General features: G+C 38.3%; 1 protein-coding gene across 17 annotated transcripts in view; it reads left to right on the top strand.

Moving 5' to 3' along the window:
• cacna1ab (calcium channel, voltage-dependent, P/Q type, alpha 1A subunit, b) overlaps positions 1-13,472 on the top strand; it is a 148,039-nt gene that overhangs the window by 117,940 nt on the left and 16,627 nt on the right. For 9 of the 17 annotated variants that reach the window (XM_051911928.1, XM_051911927.1, XM_051911914.1 and 6 more), the window contains 6 exons: positions 2,330-2,426; positions 7,129-7,234; positions 7,340-7,447; positions 9,584-9,687; positions 11,820-11,926; positions 12,911-13,052. In XM_051911928.1, the coding sequence (XP_051767888.1) occupies positions 2,330-2,426; positions 7,129-7,234; positions 7,340-7,447; positions 9,584-9,687; positions 11,820-11,926; positions 12,911-13,052 (664 nt within the window). Of the gene's footprint in view, positions 1-2,329; positions 2,427-3,319; positions 3,417-7,128; positions 7,235-7,339; positions 7,448-9,583; positions 9,688-11,819; positions 11,927-12,910; positions 13,053-13,472 lie in introns of those variants that run through there. The other 8 variants (XM_051911917.1, XM_051911929.1, XM_051911916.1 and 5 more) reach the window with 6 other exon arrangements.

Below are 13,472 nucleotides of genomic sequence, written 5' to 3' on the forward strand. Positions count from 1 at the left end.
AGATATTTATGTGCACATAAACTAACATAAAAACTAACCATTCTTCTCCATAGCTCTTACGCCTTTTGTTACTGAAAACATCCCCAGAACGTCCCACAACACTGTCCATGGTCACTCAAGATAAGGCCCTGTCACAGATAGTGGATCTCAAACTCTCAAAATGCCCGATGTTTGTCTTTATACCCCTCTTATCCCATCCTAGGGCTGATGTGAAAGTGATCACTGCAGTCTGATTTCATGTCACATATGTAGATGAGCCCGATTGTACCAACTCCACAAACTCTGTCTGCCCAGTCAGTAGTGTCTCCCACTTCCCCCCGTCCCAGTGCTTGCCTCATCCTCAAGTGCTGTTCTGCAGGAGCGCATGGGAGATGGTCTGAATGTAGGGATTCCTTATCCAAGCTCTAAGAAACCCTGTTAACCCTGTTGATAATGCACCATACAAAGATGATTCAGCAAATGAAGGTTTAAGGCAGGGTTCTCAAAAATCGGTCCTGGAGGGCCACTGTCCTGCAGAGTTTAGCTCCAACTTGTCTCAACACACCTGCCTAGAAGATTCTAGTATACCTAATTAGACCTTAATTAGCGGGTTCAGGTGTGTTTAATTGAGGTTGGAGCTAAACTCTGCAGGACAGTGGCCCTCCAGAATTGAGTTTGAAGATGCCTGGTTTAAGGTTTGAACCAGGACTGCACCATTCAAGTTAATTTTTCTTTTAATTCCAGATCAATTTCTGAATTTTAATTGAATTTAAGTTCAGGTACCAAACAAGATGTAGAATTGCAATTTGAATTTGAATGTAAAGTAGTTAAACTGAAATGACTCAAAATCAAAAGAAATTCATAATTCAACTTATTTTTTAACTAGAAAACCAAGACAACATTGAATGCCGGATTCAGAAAGCCCTATTTGAAAGTTCTGATGTTGTATTTTTTTTTTTTTTTTAAAAAGCCTTCAAGTTTGAAGGTTTATAGGCCTTATAGATAAAAAGGATGGATGGAAAGATGGAAGGATGGATGAATGGATAGATGGATGGATGGATGGATGGATTCCTCTTCCTGTCATTCCAATTCAAATTCCAATTCAGCTTTGTGTAGTTTAGAATGCGTCCAATTCAAATTCAAAAACTCATAAACTGAAATTCTTCAATTACGTATTTTGCACAATTCTGATTTGAACAAAAGCTTTCAGTATTCAGAAAGAAAGTTGCATTTTTACTACAGTATCATTTTAAATCTAATTGTAAAAATCACTTTTTTAAATATGCAAACATTTCAGAAACATTTCAGAGTGCAACAAAGTGTAGATTTTAATAATTGTTTCAAGGAAAAATCTGCTCAAGAAGAAAAATGAATATGTGTAGAAGAACTACAGCAAGAATCCGAGGAAGTAATTTAAAAATATATATATAAGCAAGAGAGAGTTGAACGTGAGACCCTGTGCATGGCAGATTCTGACTTCACAATGACTTAATTCTCCCATCTTTATGGCTCAGGTGTGCATGGCAAACATCTTCACAGACAAGCTGTCGCAGCTTATTTCTGTACTTGCCACTGCATACAAACGTTCACAAAATACACCTCATGTATTTTGCCTGGTAAAGCCCACGTAGCTGTCACTGTATGCAGTTCAATTAAGTCATTGGACTCGCCAAGATGAGAGAGCCTCTCATGTGCACGGTCATATCTGTGGATTCATTTACTCTGCACCGTGATGGGGGGAGGATTCAGAACAGCACTAAAGATCATTCAAGAACAGCTTTACCAATTTTTTGTTGTTGTTGTTTTCTCAAAATTTGATCTGGTGATTTCACGCACATGCATAGCTGGGGGTTATTGCACTGGATTTTGATATGCATTGAAATCTCGAAATCTCGGCTACAGTAACCTTCACATGCATGTTTAAATTTATCTAAGACAATGGCCCCTTTTCACATTTCCAGGTTTGTATTAATATAGTAAACTATATGTCTTTAGAGGTAAATTGACATTTATTTATAATGGCTATAGCATGAATCTATGCTTTTATTTGTTTAGTTTATTGATTTCATTTGATTTGATATATATTTATATATCGCTTAAAATCGGTTGGGCTGTCCTTCGAATGATCTGGTTTTCTATTGGTTTGAGGCAGTGGAACAACTTCACTGGGTTTGGTCTGTGATTTGTCAATGGATATGTGTGCTTTTATTCTCTTGTTCTTTGTGCTCCTCTTCTTGTTTCACAATTTTTTTCTTCTTCCTCTCCAACTCCTCTTTGGCTCTCTGGCTCTCTTTTTTCTCTCTCTTCCTGTGTGTGCCCCCTCTCTAACCTCCCTGTATTCTTCTTGCAGCGGGCGCATTCATTATAAGGATATGTACAGTTTATTGCGGGTTATCGACCCCCCGCTGGGCTTAGGCAAGAAATGTCCTCATAGGGTGGCCTGCAAGGTTTGGATCCTACTAAACAAAAAACTTAAGCACCTGCTCGCATTGAAGACTGGAATGAATGTTGCTTTTCTTTTTTTATGTTTTCTTCTTTTTTTTCAGTTTTTTTACTCTTCTCCACAGTTTTTCTTCTTTTCTTGAAATTCATTTTTGTTATTTTCTTCGCCATCTCTATATGCATTCTGATATGACAAATGAGAATGTGCAGGACAATGCAGACACCTTTTTAGAAGCATGACGTGCACTGCCATCGACAGCCAAGTCTGTACGAATCTCTCTGTGGAATGAATCACTCTTAACAGCCAAAAAAAAAAAAAACCAGAAAAAAAAACACACGAATGAACGAATCAGTCATTTTGTTATTTTTTTTCTTTCTGCTTGCTGTTGAACCATGCCTTGGCAAACTGGGTGTAACAGTGTGCATTGTTCTTGTTTGGGGACGAAGTGAGGGTTGGGGATCAGAGGACTGCATTGACGTGACTGCCATAGTTCACCACCAAGCAGCGGAGCTTTTCTTTGCCTGTTTGAAGCCCCACTGCAGTTCTATGGGACCGTCCCACGATCGCATAGAACAGTGTTTTTACTAGGACTAAAAACCAGCTTCCCCTCCTCCTGTTTAACCTCCAGCCAATCAAGAGCTCTCACGCTCTCAAAACCCCGCCCCTCGCCCAGACCAAAACAATAACCTATGTGTCTTTGTTTTTCTTTCTTGCCGTTCTTATTTCCTCCTCCTTTCTCCTTTTTTGGTTTAAATCCCACCATCCTCCGGTTTGTCCCCCTCCATTGTTTCTCTTCTTGTCCATTTGTTTTATTCGTCCTTCGTCGTCCTCCTATTTTTCCCCCGTTTCATTTTTGGGGGTCTCACCCCTCCCCTCCCACCCCACTCCCCCTTACAGCGGCAGGATCAGTTACACTGATATGTATGAGATGCTCAGGCACATGTGTCCTCCGCTAGGCCTGGGGAAGAGGTGCCCAGCTCGGGTCGCCTACAAGGTTAGCGGCAGCAGCCCGCCGTGGGTGCGCCACAGCCAATCAAAGCTGTCCGTTTTTTTTCTGTTAGTGTTGGTGTTGGTGAGCTGCTGTATCTTTCTTTTTATATTGTGGGGTACCGGTGAAAGTGTTAGCCAGCTGACACACACATACACGTACGCACACATCCACTGGAGAGCGGGAACGGAGGGTGCCTTGTCAGCCCTTCTGCACCGTACTCAAATACTCACTCGCCCATATGCAGATGCAAAATAGCAACTGTTAACTTTTATTTTCACAGTCTTATTGTTAGAGATGATAAGTTTATTAAATTTGTTAAAATCAACATGAAATCAAAATAGACCCTATTTAGTTTCTTAATACACTTACTAGGTCTTATTCATTGGTGCAATATTATTCCGAACCGAAAAAAGTTTTTCTTCATAATCTTTCATCAAACGTTAATTAGTAGTTCCGCCTCTGCAACAACTCAAATAAAATCAAGTCGCCTCCAACTTTTGTTCTCTTTAAATGTCCAGTTTCACTCCTGAATATCACATTACAGAAGTAAAATGGGTTCCGAATGCCATTTCATGTTGATTTTAACTAGAAAACAAGGAATGCTGTATTATTTTCACATGATGTTTTCCATGTTCATTACAAAAATAGAGCCTGTTTTAACTTTAAATACAAATATGAAGCATATAGACAGAAATATACATGTTTCACTGTGTGCGTGTACAGAAGGACTGGGAAGGATCGTGTGCCTTTGGTCCTCTGCGTCTCTCCCTCCAGTGGATGAGTATATTTTCCATGATTTCGGCAGATGACACTTTCGTAGGTTCAGCTAGTGTGATCACATAGCTTTAATGAGTCTTTAGACTCACTTTATCCTTTTGATTTTTTTCAGCAAATCCACTAGAATCACAGATAAGCTTTCCCACCTGTCCTTCGTTTGATTGTCAATGCAGTTCTGACCTGTTTCCGTTGCCCTCTCTCTTTCTCTCTTACTGTCTCTCGCTCTATCTTTCTTTTTCCCCATATTCCTCCAATTTGCATTTTCATCCACTACATCTCTGTATCCTTTCTTTCTCCTGCTCTCTCTCTCTCTTTCACCTCCTGTCTCTTCTCTATCTCTCATTTCTTCACTTTTAGTCAGCATGCTTCTTAATTATGCAAATAGTAATAATCTGAATGCATCCTTATGTGACAGTTACATCCAGCCATTTTACATGCCATTACATGTTCATTATGTAAAGGCCATGGACCTTAGTCAGAGGAGATGGTGTGTTTAGTTTGTTAGTTTGTTAGAGCCGTGTTGTCAGTTTTTTCATACAAAATATTATTTGTAACTGCCGTTTTGCAGGTAGAGACTGTAATCAATATCCCATGATGTATATCTGCGTAGTCTTTTTTCAATTCATGCTTATTCTGTGTACAAAACTGATGAATTTCCAGGCTTAAGTGTCACATGATCCTTCAGAAATCATTCTTATCAATGCTGAAAACAGTTGTGCTGCTTAATATTTTTTGCTGCAAAATTTTTTTTCTGTTTTCGATAAATAGAAAAGTGAGTATTTGAAATAGAATGTATTGTGTATATATATATATATATATATATATATATATATATATATATATATATACACACACACACACATTCCCCTCATAATATAAATTAAATAACATATATTATTAATTTTTATATAAATATTATTAATTTTTTAAATAAAAACCTTACTGACCCTATTGAACAGTAGTGATTTTGAGGATAGAGAGAGCAAAAAATAATGTATTGTGAAAATATTACAGAGAATGCACACATTTCTGAGGAAAAACTACTTGACATTTCATGTGAACATTCAGTCAGAGATTGCAAACATCAAATTTCATGTGTTTTCTTGCTGTTTACACTACAAACATTTTTGTAAGTAATGTTTTCTGGAGTTTTTTTGTCCACTGCATGTTTCATTAGCTGTACACAGCGATACGATTCTATTTGGACAGGCAGTACTTCCACCTTTATAATTTACCTCTAGTTATAATTGGCATCTACACTGACTAAGATCCACTGAACGGACTTCCTCGATGCCAGCATGGACCGTTACAATGTGGTAGACATTTTGTGAAGTGCAATTTAATTACAAGCTCACAAAGCCTTACTGAGACTCCCTTCACTCCAACCTCTTCCTCTCACTTTCCTCACTCTCTTATTTCCTCTCATCTCAAACAAACAACATTCTTCTTTTTTGCTCTCTTTCTCCTCTCAGACTTTCTCTCTATCCATTGCCAAGCACACCACTCCCCCCCTTCTCATTATTTTTATATGTGGTGCATATCTCATAGCTTTCCAGTCTGAAGTGAACTAACCTCTATACCTGTTGCCCCTAATCCAGTCCTACACCTCTCGGTGTACAAAACAGCCATTTTTTCCTCTTTAACTCTGTAGGGAATGCCACCCTTTATCTGACCTTAAAAAACTGCACCCGTTTTGCATCGAGAGATCAGTAAAAAAGAAATAAATAATGCAAAATATCACTTAACCCTATGAGAAATCACCCAATAAAAGATGATAAACAAACCCAAAAATACAAGTGGTCAATAAAAGATGAAATGATACTCTCTGTGCGCGGCTGCACTGCTCTTGTTCTGTGAGGGGTGGGGAGGGAGGAGGGGGGTGCATGCACTGCATGCTGCATGGAGTAGGGGTTGATGTTCGGGTGGGCCGGGACCGTTGGGGAGGGCGGGTCGCCACTGGACTTCAATTAGGAGTCGTGCTGCATTGCATGCGCTTCTGCATGGCCACCACTGGAACGCGGCTCGTGCTTGTTGGTATCTACACCTCCAAGGAACGACGGACTGGTCTGAAATGGGCACATGCGTATACACAGGCTCACACAAGCTCACTTTCTCACACTAATGCCATGTTGTGTGCTTGTGTGTTCCAATTCCATGAAGGTACATCCAATGCATGGACACAGGCATCTAAAAACTGCTGTTTTTAGGTGCCCTTTCATTCATTGGTTTGTCCAAAATATATGACCTCCAACAGGTAGGGGGAGCTCTTTAGCAGTAGCCTCTTGAAATAAATGTCAAATTTAGCTGATATTTGTGTCCTCTGCCTTTGCCAGCTGATTTAGGGTCAGTAATTGCACTAAAAATACTTTAAAATGTATACATTTGCATTAGATACAGTATATCAAACCAAGTGGCATTCGCTTATGTGAGTGATATTTATGCCTGATCTGAGATCAGTTTTCACAGGCAGAGGAACACTGTGGAACTTCATCCCATGTGATACTGCTCCTGTTATCTGTGAGGGCTCCAATTAAGTCACTTAATTGATGTGTATGTACTGTATATGTTCTATAAGATGTGTGAATGGTTCATTCACACATTACAAGGTTGCAGGATGTGTATTATTTGTCAGTCTAAGAAAACCACTCTCACAGATGTCAACGAAATCTTCCCTTTTTGTGTGCTTGTATGAGTATCACCTGAAAATAAATTGCAGGATGCATGGTTTGTACACAACCACTGCATCAAAAGAAAGTCAAAACTACTATCAAATGATCTATTTAACAACTTAATCTACTGAAATTTGTGTGGCTAGTAGTTAATTCTTTGGCTACAGACTGCTGAGCTCCCCAAGCCTTTTATTAGTCCACCAAAGCTTCTGATTGGAGGTTTAACTTACACAGCCCTGCCCTCATCCCCTCTGATTGGCTCTCCACAGAGACTGCTACGTATGGACTTACCTGTTGCTGATGACAACACGGTGCATTTCAACTCTACTCTGATGGCTTTGATACGCACAGCTCTGGACATCAAAATCGCCAAGGGTACAGAACGACATTCCTCTTTCTTTTCTACTTCCTATCTTTCATTTTATTAACTTATTTGCATATTTTGTTTATCTTTACGTACATGTATATGTACGCTTTCAGGAGGCGCAGACAAACACCAGATGGACGCAGAGCTCCGTAAGGAAATGATGGCGATTTGGCCAAATCTCTCCCAGAAGAACTTGGATCTGCTGGTAACGCCACACAAGTGTAAGTTGCAGATGGGTTTGTAGAGAAAAAAACAACTGATCACTAATTCATCAGAGGACAGCTTCTCTCAGCCCACACCGCTCAGCACCCTCTGATCAGGCAACAATCTCACAAATTTTCTCCCATCCCCACATGATAAACCAATATCTTACACTGTTAATTAGATGAGGAATCCCATGCTTTACCATATTAATTCTATTTAAAACCACCCTTCTTCCTAGCTAGATTTATTGCTCATAAAGCCTTGTTTCTTTTTACATCTCATATTCAATGTGACTGAAGTAGTTTGTTCTGGAGTATTTAAAATAGTATACATCCCTTTTGCTATCCTCATTTAGACCTACATATTGTCATTTCACTCCTGCACTACATATCCTCTCCTCTCTCCTTTTCTCCCTCTTCTTTTCTCCTATCTTCTGTCTTCATTGCCTGTTATCAGGGGGTGCCTCGCTATAGACGGATCCTCTATAGAAGTCTTTTCACTCCAGCACGTGTAAAGCACAAAGCTGGGCTTAACCTCTAAACCACAGAGCCTCAAAAACTAGCCCAAGTTATTATGTTAAAAGATGTTAACTTTGAAATGATGACCAGAATATATGAAAATCTATTTATATAATCTATGGAAAGTAGCTAATAAACAAGTTGCCTGGAAATACTTTTGAATGCTTTCCTTTAGCATGGTTTCTTTTTAATTTTGAAATTTTAGCATGTTTGAAAGTTTATTTTTAGAGTTTATTGTCAGTCCTTTGGGTGTTTCATGCCATTTCACTATGAAGTTGTTCTAACAAGAAAGTGTTTGATGTGAAAGGATTGCTTTTTTGTCATTTATGGCAGCTCAAATTTTTTCAAATTTATATGTTATATGTCTGATTCAAACTCTGGATACCGCTGCAGAGTTTTGATGAAAAATTTGAGCTCCTCGCAAAATATTGTAATCTTAAGGTCCTGTTATCATTCTGCCTCATTCATGGCATCTATTCATAGTGAAATGGCTCTTGAGTCCCTGTAGGAGTGTAATACAGCCTAGAAATGTGAAGCAATAAAAGGTCCTTGAGTAAAATGAGAGGTTCTTTAATTAATGAGGATCTGACTGTGAAAAGACTATCAGCTCTGTGGTGTTTTGTATTTGTCTAGTGTCTATTGTGTATAATGTATATTGTGCGTGTATATATATGAAACTGTATATACACTAGCCCCAAAAAGTGTTAGGACTCTGTTAAGCCACACTAAACATGCATTGCATTTGATAACAGACCAAAACATTTCACAAAAAGTAAAATTGGAAATTAGTTCTGAGAAAATCATTTGATTGCAAATGCCACTTGATTTGAGATTTTGTTGTTAAAGGGATAGTTCACCCAAAAATGAAAATTTGATGTTTATCTGCTTACCCCCAGGACATCCAAGATGTAGGTGACTTTGTTTCTTCAGTAGAACGCAAATGATGATTTTTAACCGTTGCGGTCTGTCAGTCGTATAATGCATGGCAATGGGAACTCCATCTATAAGAGTAAAAAAAAACATGCACAGACAAATCCAAATTAAACCCTGTGGCTCGTGACGACACATTGATGTCCTAAAACACACGAGCCGCAGGGTTTAATTTGAATTTGTCTGTGCATGTTTTTTTTTACTCTTATAGATGGAGTTCCCATTGCCATGCATTATACGACTGACAGACCGCAACGGTTGGAGTTAAAAATCATCATTTGTGTTCTACTGAAGAAACAAAGTCACCTACATCTTGGATGCCCTGGGGGTAAGCAGATAAACATCAAATTTTCATTTTTGGGTGAACTATCCCTTTAATGCAGTGACATTCATACATGTTTAACTGTGACTCTAAGTGTTTTTTGGGGCCACTGTATTTGTGTAAGTTGTCTTGTAATTTGTTTGTAAACCTGTCGTCCAGATTCTCAGACCTAGATCAAGACTCATTCTGGACTCTAAAGAACTTCTATTGGTTCATTCCCATTGAGGTTCCTTATGAGATCATGACTGAGTTTTGTCTGGGTCTGAGAGACTAGGCCTTAGTGTTTGTGGCATGCCTTGTCTCCAACTCCCATTCCCCTCTCGGCTCAGGGTCCCATTCCATCCCGGTCTAATTGTGCAGGGTAACTTTTTCCATCCTCTCAGCAGCGACAGACCTGACAGTGGGCAAGATCTACGCCGCCATGATGATAATGGAGTACTACCGGCAGAGCAAGGCCAAAAAGCTGCAAGCGCTTCGTGAGGAGCAGGTACCGCTTCAGACAAACAAATGCCAAGTCTGCTCTGCTTTCTCAACCTTTTGCAACTCTCCTCCCAACAAATAAATCATGTAGTTTATTTAGCCAAGTTTGCAGTTGATTAGCTTTAGTAATTAACATTGCACAGGGAACTTCCTTACTTTGCTAATCAACATTGGAAACAGCACATTTTTTAATTCCTACCTGTCCACACAACTATATTAAATTTGGCTACTTTCTCACTTATTGGCTATATATGATACAAGTTCTAATTTTTAGAAGTAAGCATTGCAGTTTTTTATGCACATTTTGGAAACTTTATTTGCATCTTGGTGCTTCCATACAGCATTTTATGTGATCTTTAAATATGGTTGAGAACTGTTCACAGATAGGCAGCTGCCTGCAGTTTTATACACAGCCAATGCCTCCTTCACTTTATTTTAAGCTAAAATTAGCCCTTATTTGATATGTACACATTAAAAAGTTTGGGTTGGTAAAATTTTATTATTAATATTATTATTGAAAGAAGTCTCTTATACTCACCAAGGTCAATTTATTTGACCAAAACTACAGTAAAAACAGTAATATTATGAAATATTATTACAATTTAAAATAACTGTTTTCTATTTTAATATATTTTAAAATGTAATTCATTCCTGTGATTGCAAAGCTTTCAGCTGCCATTACTCCAGTGTCACATGATTCTTCAGAAATCATTCTAATATGCTGATTTGCTTCTCAAGAAACATTTCTTATAATTATCAATGTTGAAAACAGTTGTGCTGCTTAAACTATTTGTTGAAAACGTGATACATTTTTTCAGGATTCTTAGTTAAATAGGAAGTTCAAAAGTTTATTTGAAATAAAAAATATTTTGTAACATTATAAGTGTTTTATTTAATGATCAAATAATTAATACAAATATTAATTTCTTTAAAAATCTTGCCGACCCCAAACTTTTGAACAGTATTGTATGTCACTTCCCACACGGAGCACTAAGATTTAAAATAGTTTATGCAAACTCCCCTAATATTTCTGTGCTTTTATGGCATGAAAACAATAACACTGGTTCTACAGTAAATATGATAATTTCACATTTTATTTAGTTAGTGCATGCTTAAAAACACAAGCAGTAATTTTGCAAGAAATATGCAGTGATGAATGATACAACATGGCCTTTTGTCAGTGTCACTCCTGCCCCCTTCCCTGGAAATGTTCCCATCCTGAACAGGCACAGTGTCCATTGTTTCTGCCTGCATTGTCCATATAGAAATTGAATTAGTAATACTTGGAGCATGGACACTCTGCTGGCATCAGGGAATGGTCTAAATATATGTTTGTGTCCTGCCTCACCTGAATCCCTGTCTGTCTCTTTACCTGTCTGCAACTGTACCTCAGCACCGCCCTCTCAACATCAGCAGCACTTTTGTGGCTGTCTCACTCTCTATATCCATCCTTGATGTCTCTACTGTATATGCCTGTCTGTTAACTTGTTTGCATTTTTTACTGTGTCTTCCTTCTGTCTAATTCTTTTAAATTTTCCCTTTATGTTTCCATACTTTTTGACAATTTGGATCTACTGTCAATCTTTTTCGTTGTGTGTAATTTTCTGTCTCTCTCTGTTTTGACTTGTTTTCCTCCATCCGTTGATTGGTGAGGTTGATTTATCAATCACTAACATGGAATCTTTTCTCCCTCCGTGTGGACACCTTTGTCTAGCCGATATGTTCATTAATGGATGTTGAGGGGAGGTTCTTGGTGTAACCTTTGGGCTACCACGGTCTCTGAGACTTCTAGTGTTCATAGTTTATGTATCATCCACCCAGAACCTGTAGTTCTGTGAGTATGAACCTCAGATCTTCACTGTAGCACGCCCAAATTGTTACTACCACCCATATCTTCTGGTGGGTTGGATGGAAATGCCTTGAGCCATCGGCACCTACCTAGACAGCACAGCCCCAATGGAGGACTCCATTCAGGTTGGCGAGGGCACAGGAGGAATCCATTTCCCATGATGCCCTCTGGGTGACCTCTGCTGTCTGGTACCCCACCACCTGTGTAATGCACGGTGGCTTGTGTGTGTTACCCCATATCCCATGAGTGTGTCTGATCCCAGCTGCAGGCCATGTTCGTATCTCACACAGAACCGAACGCCATTAATGTTTCAGCGCTTGGAGCCATCCCCGAACCAGGAAGGGGGACCGGGGGTGAACGGTCTCCCCGAGTTGCCGCAGGAACCTGTCAACAGCCTGTGAGTAGCACCTTGATTACTCTTTTTATGCAAGTCATGTTTTTTATTAGCTTAATCTGTATGAGTAAGTCTCATGAAATCATATCCAGGTCGTATTTCTTTTGAAAGCAAAATGAGTTCTTAAAAGATTATTTATTGCATTAATAAAAATGAAGCCTGTTTTATGTACTATTTCATTGTGCCATTATTTTTATGAGAATTAAGCACATTATTCCCCAGAACTGCTGTAATGCATTCAGACATTTTACTAGCAATTCTTAAAGCAGTTCTTTTTATAAAAAAATTAATTAAATTAAATTCATTTTTAAAAATGTATAAAATAAACAATTGTATTGCAGCAGTTAAAAATACTGAAATACTAATATTTTTATATTATTAATTATTTTTTAAAATACAAAAAATAGAATTTTATATATATATATATATATATATATATATATATATTACAATTTTATATTTTAAAATGTAAATTTTATATATATATTTCACATTAGACAAATGAAAATCTGTCATTAAATTTTCAGGAAAATAATGTCAAAGTATTAAAATTATTAATTGTACAAAAACAGACTTTGATTTCTGTATTCTAAATATATTTTCTTAATTTTCCTTTTGATTTTGGAGTAAAATATTACTAAAACCTGGCAGGTTTTATGAGATTCACCTGTTTCGACTGGTATTCCTTATCTCTTTCTTCACTGATTAGCTTTGCTTTAATTGTTGTCTTTCTTCTTCTCCTTATAGGCCACACTTCTGCTCTTTCTTTGTTTTACCTTCTCTCTGCTGTCTTTGTTCACATTATGTTTTAATTCTACAATCTGCTTTTGTGTTAATTCTGCTGTATATACATATATACATTTGCAATAGTGTTTCTGTACTATTTTTGTCTGCAGGAGACATTTTGTATGTATAAAATTGCTTTTATGTAAGTGTGTGTGTGAGTGAGTAAGAGAATTAGCCAACCAACACTTTTCTCTGGTTCAGGCCTCCAGAGGGTGGAATGAGTGAGAGCCAGTCTTGGGTGACGTCACGTGCCCAGGAAATGTTCCAGAAGTCTGTTCCGGAAAACTGGAACCCTGACAGACCGTATCCTGATGACCATCACGACAGCCGCCATAATCCACAGGTAATACCGGAGATCCTCCAATCAGAAAGGTGATTTTGTCTTGTGTAGAACTGAATTTTAACTTTAAGCAGGAATTTATTAGGCCGCTTGAAACCTGACAAAGTGGCTATGACTATATCAGCAGAATCTGCCTTTTCTCCGCTTTTGGTATTCCAAGAACCGTGTGCTTCAGCCAATCACTGTCTTCCCAGCCATTGTCTTTTTCAGTGCCTTTGGGCACACTTTTCATTCATATTATCACTCTTTCTACCTCTTCTGTCTCTGTCAGTCTGTAGCTCACATCTTTATCTATCTGATAAATATTTCTGATGAACTTCACTGCCCATCGTAGACATTTGTATAGACCCTCCCACCTCTGCCAGACTGCGGGGGTGTTTCACTGCTTGCCGCTTCCTCACTGTCTGCTGGATCGTACCAAAC

This window comes from Ctenopharyngodon idella, chromosome 11, assembly GCF_019924925.1.
Source record: "Ctenopharyngodon idella isolate HZGC_01 chromosome 11, HZGC01, whole genome shotgun sequence".
Lineage (NCBI taxonomy): Eukaryota > Metazoa > Chordata > Actinopteri > Cypriniformes > Xenocyprididae > Ctenopharyngodon > Ctenopharyngodon idella.